This window comes from Periplaneta americana, chromosome 16 (genome assembly GCF_040183065.1).
Source record: "Periplaneta americana isolate PAMFEO1 chromosome 16, P.americana_PAMFEO1_priV1, whole genome shotgun sequence".
In the NCBI taxonomy this organism is placed as follows: Eukaryota; Metazoa; Arthropoda; class Insecta; order Blattodea; family Blattidae; genus Periplaneta; species Periplaneta americana.
In genome coordinates this window covers 171,764,099-171,778,244 of record NC_091132.1, presented here as the reverse complement: position 1 = coordinate 171,778,244, position 14,146 = coordinate 171,764,099, and the positions used below count along the sequence as shown (strand labels likewise).

The window sequence follows — 14,146 nt, the reverse complement described above, 5'->3', positions numbered from 1 at the left end:
CAACAGGCCATGACTGTTTGGCCAAACACCTGCATAGAATTGGAATATATCAGTCCCCTAACTGCCCATTGTGCAACTCAAACCAAGAAATGGATTCGGAACACCTCAAAATCTGTGCTTCAGTGGCTGGCCATGATAATATCTTTGAAAAATATTGGAGTGCAAGAGGTCAAATGAATTTGTCAAACGCCTGGCATTAGAAAACAACAACAACATTTCCAGTGTTTGGTACCACATGTAGGCTATATCATCTTGTCTGATGAGTCTGACTATAGTAGTTCTCTAAATATGTGTATCCAATTTTCACCCATTTTTAGGAGACATTCCTCTCTCCTCTCCTCCCCTCTCATCTCCTCTCCTTTCCTATCCTCCCCTCCCTCTTTCCTCCTCTCCCTATCCTATCCCCTCCTCTGTCATCTCCCTTCCCGTCCCCAGCAAAGAAAAGTGACTATAGATAACTGAAAAATCACGAACATGATACTAATGAAGACATCTATGGAGACAATAGATACTGAACTTGAAATTACGGGCAGAGGTAAATTGCACACACTTTTCTGGTATATTTTTTCCCATACCTTTGCTATACATAAACCTAGGTGGTAGGGTGGAGTTACTTTTTAATAAATGACATGTAAATCGAACGCAATGTTACGGATGACAAGCACAATTGACTTACACAACCTGTAATGGAAGGAGAGAGATACTGTATGAGTTAGACTCACTTGGACGGATAGTTACGCAGCAGTTCAACGAAGACTTGCCCCTTGAACGCAGTTGTTTATAAGTGCTATCTCTTAATATTTTTTGGAGTAGAAGAAAAGGAAAAGGAACATAGTGGTGAAACATACAAGAAGATAATAGGAGTGTGCTGGGAGTGTTTGGAATGGATTTGAGCGACGGACAAATTGTGGATGTATTTAGAATAGAGAGAAGAAATCGAAATCGCAATACAGATCAAGTTAGGCCTATACTAGTGAAATTCAAGAGCATGACAACGAAGGATAAGATCGTGAGAAACAGAAGGTTGCTAGGGAACACTTCCTTCAGAATGGACAATGATTGGAGTTATGAAGTAAGGAGCAGGAGACGAGTTTTGGTCCCTTTCCTGAAAGAAGCTAGGAAAAGTGGTCAGTTTGCAAGACTGTTGTGGTGATAAATTAAAGATTAACAATTTGATCTTTAGTGTTGAAGAGTGTCTCGAAAGCATCAAGGAGCCGGTAGTAGGTTCGGAAGAAATGGAGAGGAATAGGAGAGTCCTGAAGGAGAAAATTAGGGGATTAGTGTCGAGGAGCATTGGAAATGATATCAGCTTGGACAACAGTCATGAAAATAGCAAGGCAAGCACGACACGGAGTTCATCAGACAGACATGGAATGCGGAAAGAAGCAACTTCAAATGACCGAGTAAAACCTATGACGTCATCTGAGTAGCAGATATCTACAAACGCGTAAAAATTCCTGCAATCAGCATTTTGAGGCGATTCCAAGGCGAGTACGTGAGTTGCAGGGTCAGGGGAAAACGACAAGGCAAGTGAAGAAAAATGGAACGAATTCAGATAGCAGTGATGAAGGAATAAAGGTGAATAGTAAAAAGAAACATTATGATTTAAGAAGTTGGTGTAGTGGGGAAAAATACAAGAAAATAGTAGGAGTGGGACAAGGATATCAATAGGAAACGAAGTGAAGTGAGAGGAGGATATAAGTGTGGGGGTCAGCAATGGAGAAGTGATGAAATACAGATGGATAGGTCAGTGAAGGAGAGGTGACAAGATACATTTAAAGAGAACATAAGTGAAAGAGACGGAAGTAAGTTATGACTTGCATAAATTTGCTATGTAATAAGGTGGATGGCACTGTATACAAATATCATATCATAAGTGCTATCTATGCTGCAATAAACGTTGTATGGAGTGAGGCCAATGTCATGCGATGTAGATTCCACCTAAGTCAATTTTGGCTTCGTCAGATTAAAAAATATACTTTCATTAAGAAATATAAATGTGATTCTCAAATAGGCAGATGGTTAAAACTTGTATCCAGTCTACCATTTTTAAACCCTCATGAGGTTGCCGACTGTTTTGTATCTGATTTAGCGATCATTAAGCCACAAGATGAAGGACTAGATAACTTTTGTGACTATTTAGTAGACAGCTATGTAGACGATGACACTACCTTTCCTCCTTCAATCTGGCCAGCTAAAACAGAAAGCTTGCAGCGTATAACTAATGCCTGTACGTATTTTCATATTAGACATTTTACTCTGCTCATCCAGATATTTATACTTTTACAAATAGGTTAATTGCATTTCAAATAGACACATACGTGAACATTCAGGGGATATCTACTGCTGCAAAAATTAAAAATAAGTTCTCCTTAAGGAAGAAACAGTAGAGAGAAATATAAAAGATTTTAATGAGGGGCATATATCCCCAGTGGAATTCATCAAGAGAGCAAAATACCACCTACCAATATCAATTATTGGTTAATATGTTACTATTGTAATAGTATGTTGAAAGTAAATTTATGCCATTATAGCTATATGTGTAAATTACATCCTGTTTTTATTACTTGGGTTGTTTGCGTGTGCAGATTACATATCCAAAATCGGTGTGTGCAAATTACATGTGGTAAATTACCTTCTTTTAGGTCATATACCTGAAACGTGTGTGCAGTTTACCACCCCTGGAAATTACCTCAGCTGTTAGTTAGATGCTCTGATAAATCTATATTTTATTTTCTGGATACTTATGAAAATTATCAGTGAAGTTAAATTTATACGCGCAGTTAAGTAACTGGGAGTTACCTGAAGTAACTGCATCAGAAACCGGGCAGTCGTCACGCCAGAAGGGTTGCCACGCTTCCTAATGGTAGAAAGAAATTTTACGTGTTAATAACTCTTGTTTAATTTGTAAGAACCGTCTATTTTATTGAATAACTACAACATTTCCTTCTAAATTCCGCTGATGACAGTAGTAAAAACCGGAATCTTACTGATTGTACTTAACTTATTGGCTGCCTTTTGGTTTCACTCCCTCTGTATATCAATTTTTTTCAGGAAGAGAAATTTGCGGTGATCACTGTTAAAGAGGAGAATATAGTGGATGTGAAGGAAGAGGAATATGAAGTCCACACTGAGAGGTGAGACAAGTTTGCAAGTCGTCAGTGTGTTTTTAGTTTTGCTTGTTCTGGTAAATTATATAATATCTATGATTATTATGTTGTGTTACTCTGCCATACGAATAGAAATTATCCTCTATCTGCAACTCTAGACAACCATTACACATCGAGCATCTCTGTGCTAACATTACTAACGACACAGAGAAAAGAACAGAAAAACTATCGTGTATGTGTACTATGAAACACATGCGTTAAATAAAAGTCAGCAGTGACTTTGTGTAGTTTGCCAATATCCATTAATTACTAAAGGCTAGCCGGCTTAAAGTTGATCCTGGTATAAGCGAAATCTCGTCTTGCTACTCACAGAGAGTGTGGTCTTGGTACTCAGTAAAGAAAATCCCTTTGCAGACCTTGAAAATCCTTCAAATCTAAAGAATACCCTATTTTTTTTTTAATTATTCTAATAAGACGTCTAACTTTTGTCGTTTAAGTTTTATACAAGTTGCTGTTGTGGACTTTAGCAAAACACTTTATTGCAACTTAGTAAAATGAGCCTTAGAATTGAAGCTCTTATCCTGTTCCATTATATTGAATACAATAATTTTAAGTTCTCTAGTTTCACTGGAAGATAATAAATCTATCATCTCTTGGTTGTGTAACAAAAAACACCGCCAATTTAGGAACATTCTACTTGCAGTGTATTTTTTTGGTGTGGTGGTGTTTAGTTGTTCCTATATTTCCCGTTAACGCCCCCCCCTGCAGTTTCTTTTGGTTACCTAGCTTTATAGGGATCTCTAGATTTACCTAACCAACCTTAACCTGGGTCCTCCAACCAAGCATCGACACAAGATTCTTTGTGCACGAGCAAATGCTGGGTAACTTTCGGTGCTGGACTCCGGACTCATTTCACCGGCATTATCATCTTTATTTCATTCAGACGCTAAATAACCTGAGATGTTGATACAGCGTCGTAAAATAACCCAATAAAATTTTTTAAAAATTCTTTGCGCTGTGATTTTTTTGCTTTTTCTAATTTCCTTTTATCTCACGTTTTCTACGTCAAAATAGTTAGTGTGACCATAATTCGTTAAAAAACAGGAAGAAAGTGGGACACTATTTTTCTAAAATTCAGTATTTATTTGTTTTAATTTAATGAGATTGATACACATACGGTACCAAAATGAAATGTAAATAACACTGAAAGAAGGAACAAATGTAAATAATTTCATATAATACTTGTCACTTTATTAATATTTAGCGCAAGTCGGAAATTAAGCTTCTAAACCGGTTTATTTACTTTACTGCAATCATACTTAACAGAAGCTGCTACTACATTCAGCAACTGAGGTTTTGCAAGAAAATATGAATAAAAATCATCGCTGTCATATTCAGTTGAATGGTCAGTTGCCTTAGCTCTAAAACAAGGAAATTTCTTTTCTAACTATTCAGTAAATTTACATTGCCTCTTTGGCATTATTATAAGGAGTGAAACACAGTTCATATATTCACTATGAACATTAATTTCAGTAAAGAATCTGGAATATTATCGTTTAATCAATAAACGAGACAGGTAGTAGCAATCTAGAAATTGCTGTAATCAAAAGATAGAATCTATATATATTGTAGAGATATATTTTCCATGTGGAGAGTATGTGTAGATAAAATTTGTCGGCACAATTGTAAAAATTTATAACTTTGCAAACTTGCGCCAAAAATCGGGATAAAAGCCTATTTATTGAAAAAGAAATTGCCGAGACAGGTTTTTGAAGGATAATAAATCGGGACAGTTCAATTTAATCTGGACATATGGTCACCATATTTATAGTCACTTATTTTCGCTTTATTTTTAATTATATTTAACATAACATATTAAAGCTCTGTCAGTAAATGGCTACAGCGAGCGTGAGTTAGTAAGGAGAATCACCTAATCACTACCAAAGCTATCACTAATTATGTTGTAAAATACAAGTATTACAATACAGATATAGAAGCTTTTGAAGCCCAGAGAATGTTTTAGGGAATCCTGTAACTGTGCATTTAACAGTATCCACATTCTGTGTCATATGGGCCCAGGGGATGGCGAGAGCTTAGGGTTCCCACCTGTAAAGACAATTTGTCATTAATGACACTAGTGGCCATTTTGTCCAAGTAATGTTTAATTTTCCTTAACGAATGTTAGATCAGCAGTCTGTTTATTTTTAACGCTTTGTTAATGTATTTTCCATTTGTTAAACATAATTTTGTTTCAGATATCCAACACTTAACTATAACGTCTGTTAGCACTATTTTAACTACTCAACAGCAGTTGGTAATGATTCTACACATGTAAGACAATTTTTGATTGGCTGAAATTAATCTTTAAATTCTATATTATAGAGTGAGTCATGAAACTTGCATAAAATGACAACCTGTTATAGTAGGCCACGCTCCATAAACAAACAGTTGACAAATGAAAGTTGTAGGTGACGTGCTGAATAATAATTACAAAGTAAGGTTATATTTCCTCATTGCTATTATGGATACGAAACACGAAAGAAATAAAATAACACTGATGTATTTAAACAGTCCAAAGTATTTTTTAAATGTTATATTACCAGTCATATGCTAAACATTCCCTACAGAGAGACACAAAATATTAATTTCGCAACTTCTGTTCGAACAGCTGTGGAGACATCGGCCATATTTAACTAACTCTTAAACGAGTTAACTGCCCGAAATCCTACATTTAAAATTAACAAACTCTTAACAATCTGTTAGACCAAACTGGTGTTGAAAACATACAATTTTATTAATTAACAAACTGTTTGGAGTTTAACAGTCGTTAAATTTTCTAACAATACTTGGAAAAATCGGCCATAGGACTGACAGTTCTTTGTGCCCCCTCCTTTACCCCCAAGGAAATTCTTCTGGTTCTGTGATATCTTTCAAGCTAAGCATGTGTATGGCTGCAAAGATGAGATAGGTAGAGAAAATTAATAATCGAATCCCCGACCGTCTGTATTTGTAGCAATATGTGGCTAGTCTGTGATGTATGCAATGAGGAGAAAAGGAACTGGCCTTCCTACTCCAATATCTGCTGGCCTAGTTGCCTCGAAAGTGGTGTCTTACTGGTGTCACTTTTGAGGTTCAGATCTGTCTTTGGACAGTTCACTAAACAACAACACTACCATTTACAATTTAATGCTCTCGTTGATATATCTTATCTTCAAGATATTCCAGATTTCTGTCGCGTTTTTTGCAATTGATCTTTGGAATTTTGACTTCCATGGCTCTTAAATCGCTTTAGTTTTATGTTATGATTGAAATGAATGAGCCCTAAGAATTATGTGCCTAGAGTTTCTTAAATACATTGTCTGAATGCTAACATTGAAGATGCGTACACGCAATGCATTGTGAAAGAATAGTTACTTATTGCATTCACTTATCAGTAGAGCCTGGATGTTTGCCAAATGCCTTTTTACTGCATGGAAGTAAATCATTATTTGCATAGATATAAATGTGATTTAGGATAAATCAAAGTCATAGGACCAATTTTTATTTTGTCTTTTTAAGGGGAGGCAGAGGTGAATATTTCAAAATCCACAAAATTTATCCGATTTGTTTGAAATTGATCATGGATACTAAGTACCGCTATGTTATTAGTAATGGACATACCAAGTTTCAACTTTCTAAGTACAATAGTTTTGTAAATATTAATAATTTTATAAAACTTTATATCGTTTGATATAAAATGCTCCATGCACCATATTGTAAGAAATTTTCAATTTTTCTTTTTATTTATATGTTCAGAGAAGGTATATAAATAATGATAAGTATTAGTTTATTACAGGAATAATATAGTAATACAGTTATCTTGGTTTTAATTCCATATTTCTAAAGAGCACAAAATCAAAAACTAACATCGGAATATGAAAATTAAGATACTGGTAATAAAAATGGAAAAAACCAAATTATCATTTTTTCTTCACTTTTGTTCGAAAATTTCACCTCTCCCTCCTCTTAAGGTGTTTCTTACTAATTCAGTAATAAATGCCTTTTTTCCGATTTTAAAGCAGTATATCTTTTTTATTTGCAATTTTCTAATTAATTGTAATGTAATGTCCTTTAAATTTAAATATATGAAACAATGACTTACTTTACTAATTTTTTTCGGTGCTTAATCCACTAACAATCGTGCTTTAATACTGTAGGATTAATATGAATAATAATCGACAATCCACAGTTACAAATATAATATTGTCATGTCTTCACGATACCAACAGTCAGCTTTATATTTTCAAATATTAAACTCGTTTTCATAGAAGTTGTCACGTAGCATTTCAAATTGTTTGCCGTCATATTTTTAAATCTTACTGTTACAATTTTGTGCCACATGTGTTTTTTAATGTAGGAGAAAGAAATTTGATTGAGGAACAGTCAGTTATTGTCGGGTGACAAGGTATAAGATCGGTTAGCTAGAATGCCTAAATTCAGTAAACCATTGCAAAGTAAATTTCACGCTTACGTTAGTGAATTTGGTGCCCATGTGTTTCCAATGGATGGAACTGTTTTGTTATGTAAAGTTGGTGAAAAGAGAGTTAATCACGAATAAAGTGTTTATAAGTCAGCTACGAAGTAAAAATGAGAGTTATATTGATACAATTTAAATTTATTGCTAAAATATACTATGCCTATTTATAATTTGTAATGTATTTTCCAAGTTTTTCTGCCTGTTTTTAGTTGTATCGCCTTTTTTTCCTGCCTATATTAACTTTTAAATTCCTAAACAACCGGGCACTACATATCATCAATGCAACATACTGCATTGTTGCTTTTTTTTTAACAGAAATCATGATAATTCCTTCATCTATCATCAGTATTTAAATTTCCACTGATTAATACTTTTGATTGCAGGAATTTTGACGATACTCAAACATCGCACCTTACGCACACTTTCCCTGAATATTCTTCTTCTCACAATTCAGTGTTGGGAAACGACAAGCCATTCACGTGCGTTACTTGTGAGAAAGACTTCTCAAGTACAAGAACCCTCAAGCTGCATTCACGTACCCACTCAAACGAGAAGCCATTGAAATGCAACTTCTGCGGCAAGAGTTTCAAGCACAGTATGCATTTTAAAATTCACGTACGTTCGCATACTGGCGAGAACCCGTTCAAGTGCGATGTTTGTGGAAAACTTTTCCCGAGTAAGAGAACTGTTAAACTTCACTTAGCAACCCACACCAACGAGAAGCCATTGAAATGCCATTTATGTGGAAAGTGTTTCCAAAATTCGTCGCACTTTAAAGTACATTTGCGAACGCACACTGGCGAGAAGACTTTCAAATGCGACATTTGTGGGAATTTTTTTGCTTGTTTGAGAACACTGAAATTGCATTCACGCATTCACAACAATGAGGAGCCATTGAAGTGCGATTTTTGTGGAAGGTGTTTTCAGAAACGAGCGTTGCTCAAAGTTCATTTACGCTCGCACACAGGCGAGAAGCCCTACAAATGCGACACTTGTGGGAAAAGCTTCTCAATTTCGGGGAATCTGAACGCACATGCGCTTACGCACACGAACCAGAAGCGGTTCCAATGCGATTTGTGCGGCAAGTGTTTTCAAAAGTCTACGATTCTTAGAGGACACGTACGAACGCACTCCGGCGAAAAGCCGTATAATTGCGGTACTTGCGGAAAATACTTTTCAAGTCTAAGTAATCTTAAAGCACATTTGCGCACTCACACGAATGAGAAACCGTTCATATGTGTTACCTGTGGCAAATCTTTCCATCAAGCGGCGCATCTCAGAGTACATGCACGCTTGCACACGGGCGACAAGCCGTTCAAGTGCGATACTTGCGGCAAAGACTTCAGAACTTCGAGCCCCCTCAGAGTTCACGAGCGCAGGCACAGGAAGGAGAAACCATTCATATGCAACGTGTGTGGCAAATGTTTCCCGGTGCCGGGTAATCTCGTTGTACATATGCGATCTCACACGGGAGAGAAGCCATACCAGTGCCACATCTGTTACAAAAGTTTTTCAGATTCGGGCAACCTTAAGGTACATATTCGCTTCCACACTGGCGAGAAACCATTCGAATGTAATAAATGCGGAAAGTTTTTCGCAAGATCGACAGGTCTGAAGAAACACCTGCGTAATGTGATTTGTGTGGAGCGATTGCTAGGTGATATTTGAGAGATATGCTTCGGAGGGACTGAAAATATTAGAGTTCTTGTACTCACGCTATGAAAGTGAAAACTCGCTATCTGTAGTAAATTAATAAATGATATTTAACGCCGCTCGCAACTGCGGAGTTTGTCAGTGTCGTCGGTGTGCCGGAATTTTGTGCCGCAAGTGTTCTTTTATATGTTAGTGAGTGCACTTTCAGTGAAAGAATGATAGCGAATTCTCATTGTCCATGATGTTAAAAGTCATTTTTGTATTTTAAGACATCCGTTTCCTGCAAATAAATGAGTGAAATGAAGTGTTGTTTGTTGTAATCCACAGTTAATTCCCGATTTACCACGAAAATCGTCTGTAGCTGCATTTAGATTGGCAACAGGCCATGACTGTTTGGCCAAGCATCTGCATAGAATTGGAATATATCATTCCCTTAACTGTCCACTGTGCAACTCAAACCAAGAAATGGATTCGGAACACCTCAAAATCTGTGCTTCAGTGGCTGGTATTGACAATATCTTTGAAAAATATTGGAGTCCATGATGTCAAATGACTTTATTGTTATATGCGTCGCATTAGAAAACAACAAACAACAACAAATAAATGAGTAATGGAGTATCAGCATATCCTGGTTTAGCCTCTGAAATGACATTAATAAATATTATTCGCTAAATGCAAAATATATATATATATATATATATATATATATATATATATATATATATATATATATATATATATATATATATATATATGTTGCCTACTACTTACGTAGAAGCCAAAGTTAATAGCTACTATTTTGTATACATTTTAAACTTTATCAAACACCTAGAGTATGCATTCATAGGTTACGAAGCTCGTTTCCAGAACAAAAATATGAATTCATTCCTCGGACAGGTCAACAGAAACTAGCGATATTGATCACAGAAGGTGAGGCGAAAGAAGAGGACTTCAAGAAAATATTAGATTTCATGTCTTGAACCATTGGAGGTGAATTTTGTGCCTGCTGAACAATTTTCCTGAATTCAGGTATACTTTCAGGCTGTCAATAACACTTGAGCAGTGTTGAGGGATCAGCAGTTGAAAATTTCTCCCGGTTTCAATCCTAATGCTGTGAACAGAATTAGCAAACTTTTTAGCCATCTCTTGCTTGTGAATGTTCTGTCTTAAGATAATCAAAGATAATTTATGGACGGAAGGAAAGACTCTAAGAAGAAAGTGAAAGGTGTTAGTCTGTATGTTGAGGATATCAATTTTTACAAAGTGGGACATAATGTATAAATTTTGGGAAATTTTTAGAATTTGTGTAATCTGTCAGGAACTCCTGCATCTTTAAAGAGAGTTTCCATTTGATGAAATTTATTTGGGAACCTAAAAGGAATAGATTCCGAGTACATAACACGGAAGCATTGCTTCAAATTAAAGCCAATTTAGAGTCTTCGTGCGTGGTTAGGTATGAGTTTATGATTTTTTTTTTTTTTTTTTTTTTTTTTTTTTTACTATTAGGTCTATATTCCTCCCAGAATTACGTGAGTGATTGATCCATGAAGTAATTGATAATATGTATGTTTAGATTAATTAGCATAGGCTAGGTATCTGTAAGTTACAGGATATTAACACTATTCTACTACAGTTATGACATAAGGCTAAACATATGTTCATTAACACGTGCAGGTCAAGTTTTAGTTCCCTATGGCCACTTCCAACGGACTCCTAACGAATATTCACACATTTATCACTGGGATTGTGGCGCTGGAAATCAATTTAGAACACTTTTATCTCAGCCACGACACGTTTCAATTTTTATTGTACAATGTAAATGCAGTTATCACTACAATGACACAATAATTCTTGCAGATAACACAGAAAGAACTTCGGAAACGTAATTAACAGAATCGCAGTTTCACTTCACTTCCACTAGATGACTCAGAATTCCAGCAGAGGATATGGTACAGGCGTAGCAGGGATGCCAATATCGGCAAACGAAATGAAACTGTGAGGAATGTTACAATAGGTGTGTAGCACGTTAGGTTAGATTTTGTTAGGTGTGTAAGATAATATGAATAGTTACCACAGTTGGCGACACTGCAATCATTCCCCCACTCCACCTCAAATAACGCCACAACGACGGAATATGACCGCCTTCTTCCTTCAAGTACGACGATTTTCCTATATAAGTAAGGAACCTATTTAGGGCGGGTTGGGTGGGATCACAGCTCTCCCAGTGATCACATCGAGTTTCTACTTCTCCACACTACAAAACTAAGATATTTTCAGAGTTTGTTTTTAATTTCCTATACTGGCAGTACATAAATAAAACGTCATCCACGTGGAAGTAACATATATTATAAGTGCTTTTTTTTTCTGCAGAAGAAGGTGGCATCCACACCTGTGGAGTAACGGTTAGCGCGTCTGGCCGCGAAACCAGGTGGCCCTGGTTCGAATCCCGGTCGGGGCAAGTTACCTGGTTGAGGTTTTTTCCGGGGTTTTCCCTCAACCCAATACGAGCAAATGCTGGGTAACTTTCGGTGTTGGACCCCGGACTCATTTCACCGGCATTATCACCTTCATATCATTCAGACGCTAAATAACCTAGATGTTGATACAGCATCGTAAAATAACCCAACAAAATAACAAAAGTAAGGTGGTGGAACTCTCTGTAGGAGACGAGGAGATATGTGTCTTTTGTTGTTTTTAATTTTTTTTCGTTCACTTTTTGGCTTTAAAAACTCAAGCTGAGTTCAAAGAAAAATTATGCAATTATTGAGAATTTTTGCCGTTCCATATTCAAAATAAAAAAAGAATTGCCGGAACGCCATTTCGCTGCATTCCGCTTGGACAAAATGCACTGTACATTATATATTTCTATCCCTTTCTTATGCATTATTAAAAGTTGTGTAACCATGATGTGTAATTATGATATATTAAGTTTCAGTGTTTATTTGTTGTGTACCTATTTGTAGAATGTAATTGATACTCTTCTTTAATGCAAATAATTAATATCTTTAATTTTTTAGGAAAAATAAATATCCGTATTTTTGTATGGAGAATTATGGCAACCCTGTCTTTGCGGGAATCCTCTACAGAAGTAAACAAACAAAATATTTGGATTAAAATAATGTGGCAGCCATGTGCATCAGATTTTTTACTACGGAACTTGTACAGACATAGAGCACACTTGACGGTACTTACAAATGCACACTGAGGTCTGCCGTCAGCGTCACCAGATTGTTGTAACATAAATCCGCTGTAATATTTTTTAAAGTTGCCTTTTTTGAGGCAAGATTTCACATTTTTCACTGTCTTCTGTCCTAGTGGTGCAGACAGTAGTCTATATTGCTACTTTTTCCTCCTTCAGGGCTGCTTTAAGTTTAGCCATGGTGTCTTGTAATGTATAAATCTTATAATTGATGGAGTTGTGCTGGCTGGGGAAATCCCTCCCACTACACATAATAGGCGTAACACAATGATTTAACCAATGATTTAACATCGGCGATTCAATTATCCTATATATTATTAGAGGGAAATCATTGATTCAGGATCGAAAACTCATATAATGCTGAATGTAATCTAAAAAAAAACCTGACAATAAAGGTAAGATGTCTAAACACTACAAGGACTTGCCATCTGCCCATACTTCAGTCCCCAAAATTTCTAGTTGCCCAAAAATTGACAGGCCCTCTTTAGTAAAATTTAGTCGCAAACAGGCCTCCAGTGTAGTCCAATCCGCGACTTTTGATGCAATCTGGCAACGCTGTCTGGTACCATCATGAGATATGCATTCATAAGAATCCAGCTGAAATATCTACAGTATATTAAGTGATGTCTTTCTAACTTGTTAACAACTTGTTCTCTCCGCTATTGTCCACAGACTTTATAATTTCTGTATCAAATAGACTGCATAAGTTAATAAGGGCCACATATAAAGTTAAGATGCACAATTAGGCGACGTGTAGAGTAATTTGGAGGCTCACAAATGGTAACTCTCATCACAGAGAAGAGTACAACACCAACTAGCTGACTGCACCGACATATTGCTTGAAAACATCTGCACATGCTTTTACATCCTGTTATCTTTTATAAAAGATCTAAGTTTATATAACTTTCCATATTCCGAAATGTCGATTACTCATCATGTATTTTACTCTTCTTAGACGTAACTCTACCACCATTTACTTACTTATGGCTTTTAAGGAACCTGAAGGTTCATTGCTGCCTTCACATAAGCCCGTCATTGGTCCCTATCCTGAGCAAGATTAATCTAGTCCCTACCATCATATCCCACTTCCCTCAAATCCATTTTAATATTATCCTCCTATCTACGCATCGGACTACCAACTAACACTATATGCATTTCTGGATTCGCCCATACGTGCTACATCCCCTGCCCATCTCAACGTCTGGATTTAATGTTCCTAATTATGTCAGGTGAAGAATACAATGCGTACAGTTCTGCATTATGTAACTTTCTGCATTCTCCTGTAACTTCATCCCTCTCAGCCCCAAATATTTTCCTAAGCACCTTATTTTCAAACACCCTTAACCTATGTTCCTCTCTCAAAATGACAGTCCAAGTTTTATAAATTCTAATTTTCAGATATTTTGACAGCAGACTAGATGACAAAAGCTTCTCAACCGAATAATAACAGGTATTTCTCATATTTATTTTGCGAGTATCATTTATATTTGTTACTGTTGCTCCAAGATATTTGAATTTTTCCACCTCTTCGAAGGATAAATCTCCAATTTTTATATTTCCATTTCGTACAATATTCTGGTCACGAGACATAATCATATACTTTGTCTTTTCGGGATTTACTTCCAAACCTATCTCTTTACTTGCATCAAGTAGAATTTCTGTTTTTTT

General features: G+C 36.1%; 1 protein-coding gene across 4 annotated transcripts in view; it reads left to right on the top strand.

The window, feature by feature from the left end:
• LOC138691911 (zinc finger protein 235-like) overlaps positions 1 to 9,947 on the top strand; it is a 95,777-nt gene extending 85,830 nt beyond the window's left edge. For all 4 annotated transcript variants that reach the window (XM_069814524.1, XM_069814526.1, XM_069814525.1 and 1 more), the window contains 2 exons: positions 3,055 to 3,137; positions 8,010 to 9,947. In XM_069814524.1, the coding sequence (XP_069670625.1) occupies positions 3,055 to 3,137; positions 8,010 to 9,294 (1,368 nt within the window). In that variant the 3' untranslated portion in view covers positions 9,295 to 9,947. The remainder of the gene's footprint in view (positions 1 to 3,054; positions 3,138 to 8,009) is intronic.
• The last annotated feature ends 4,199 nt before the right edge of the window (positions 9,948 to 14,146 follow it).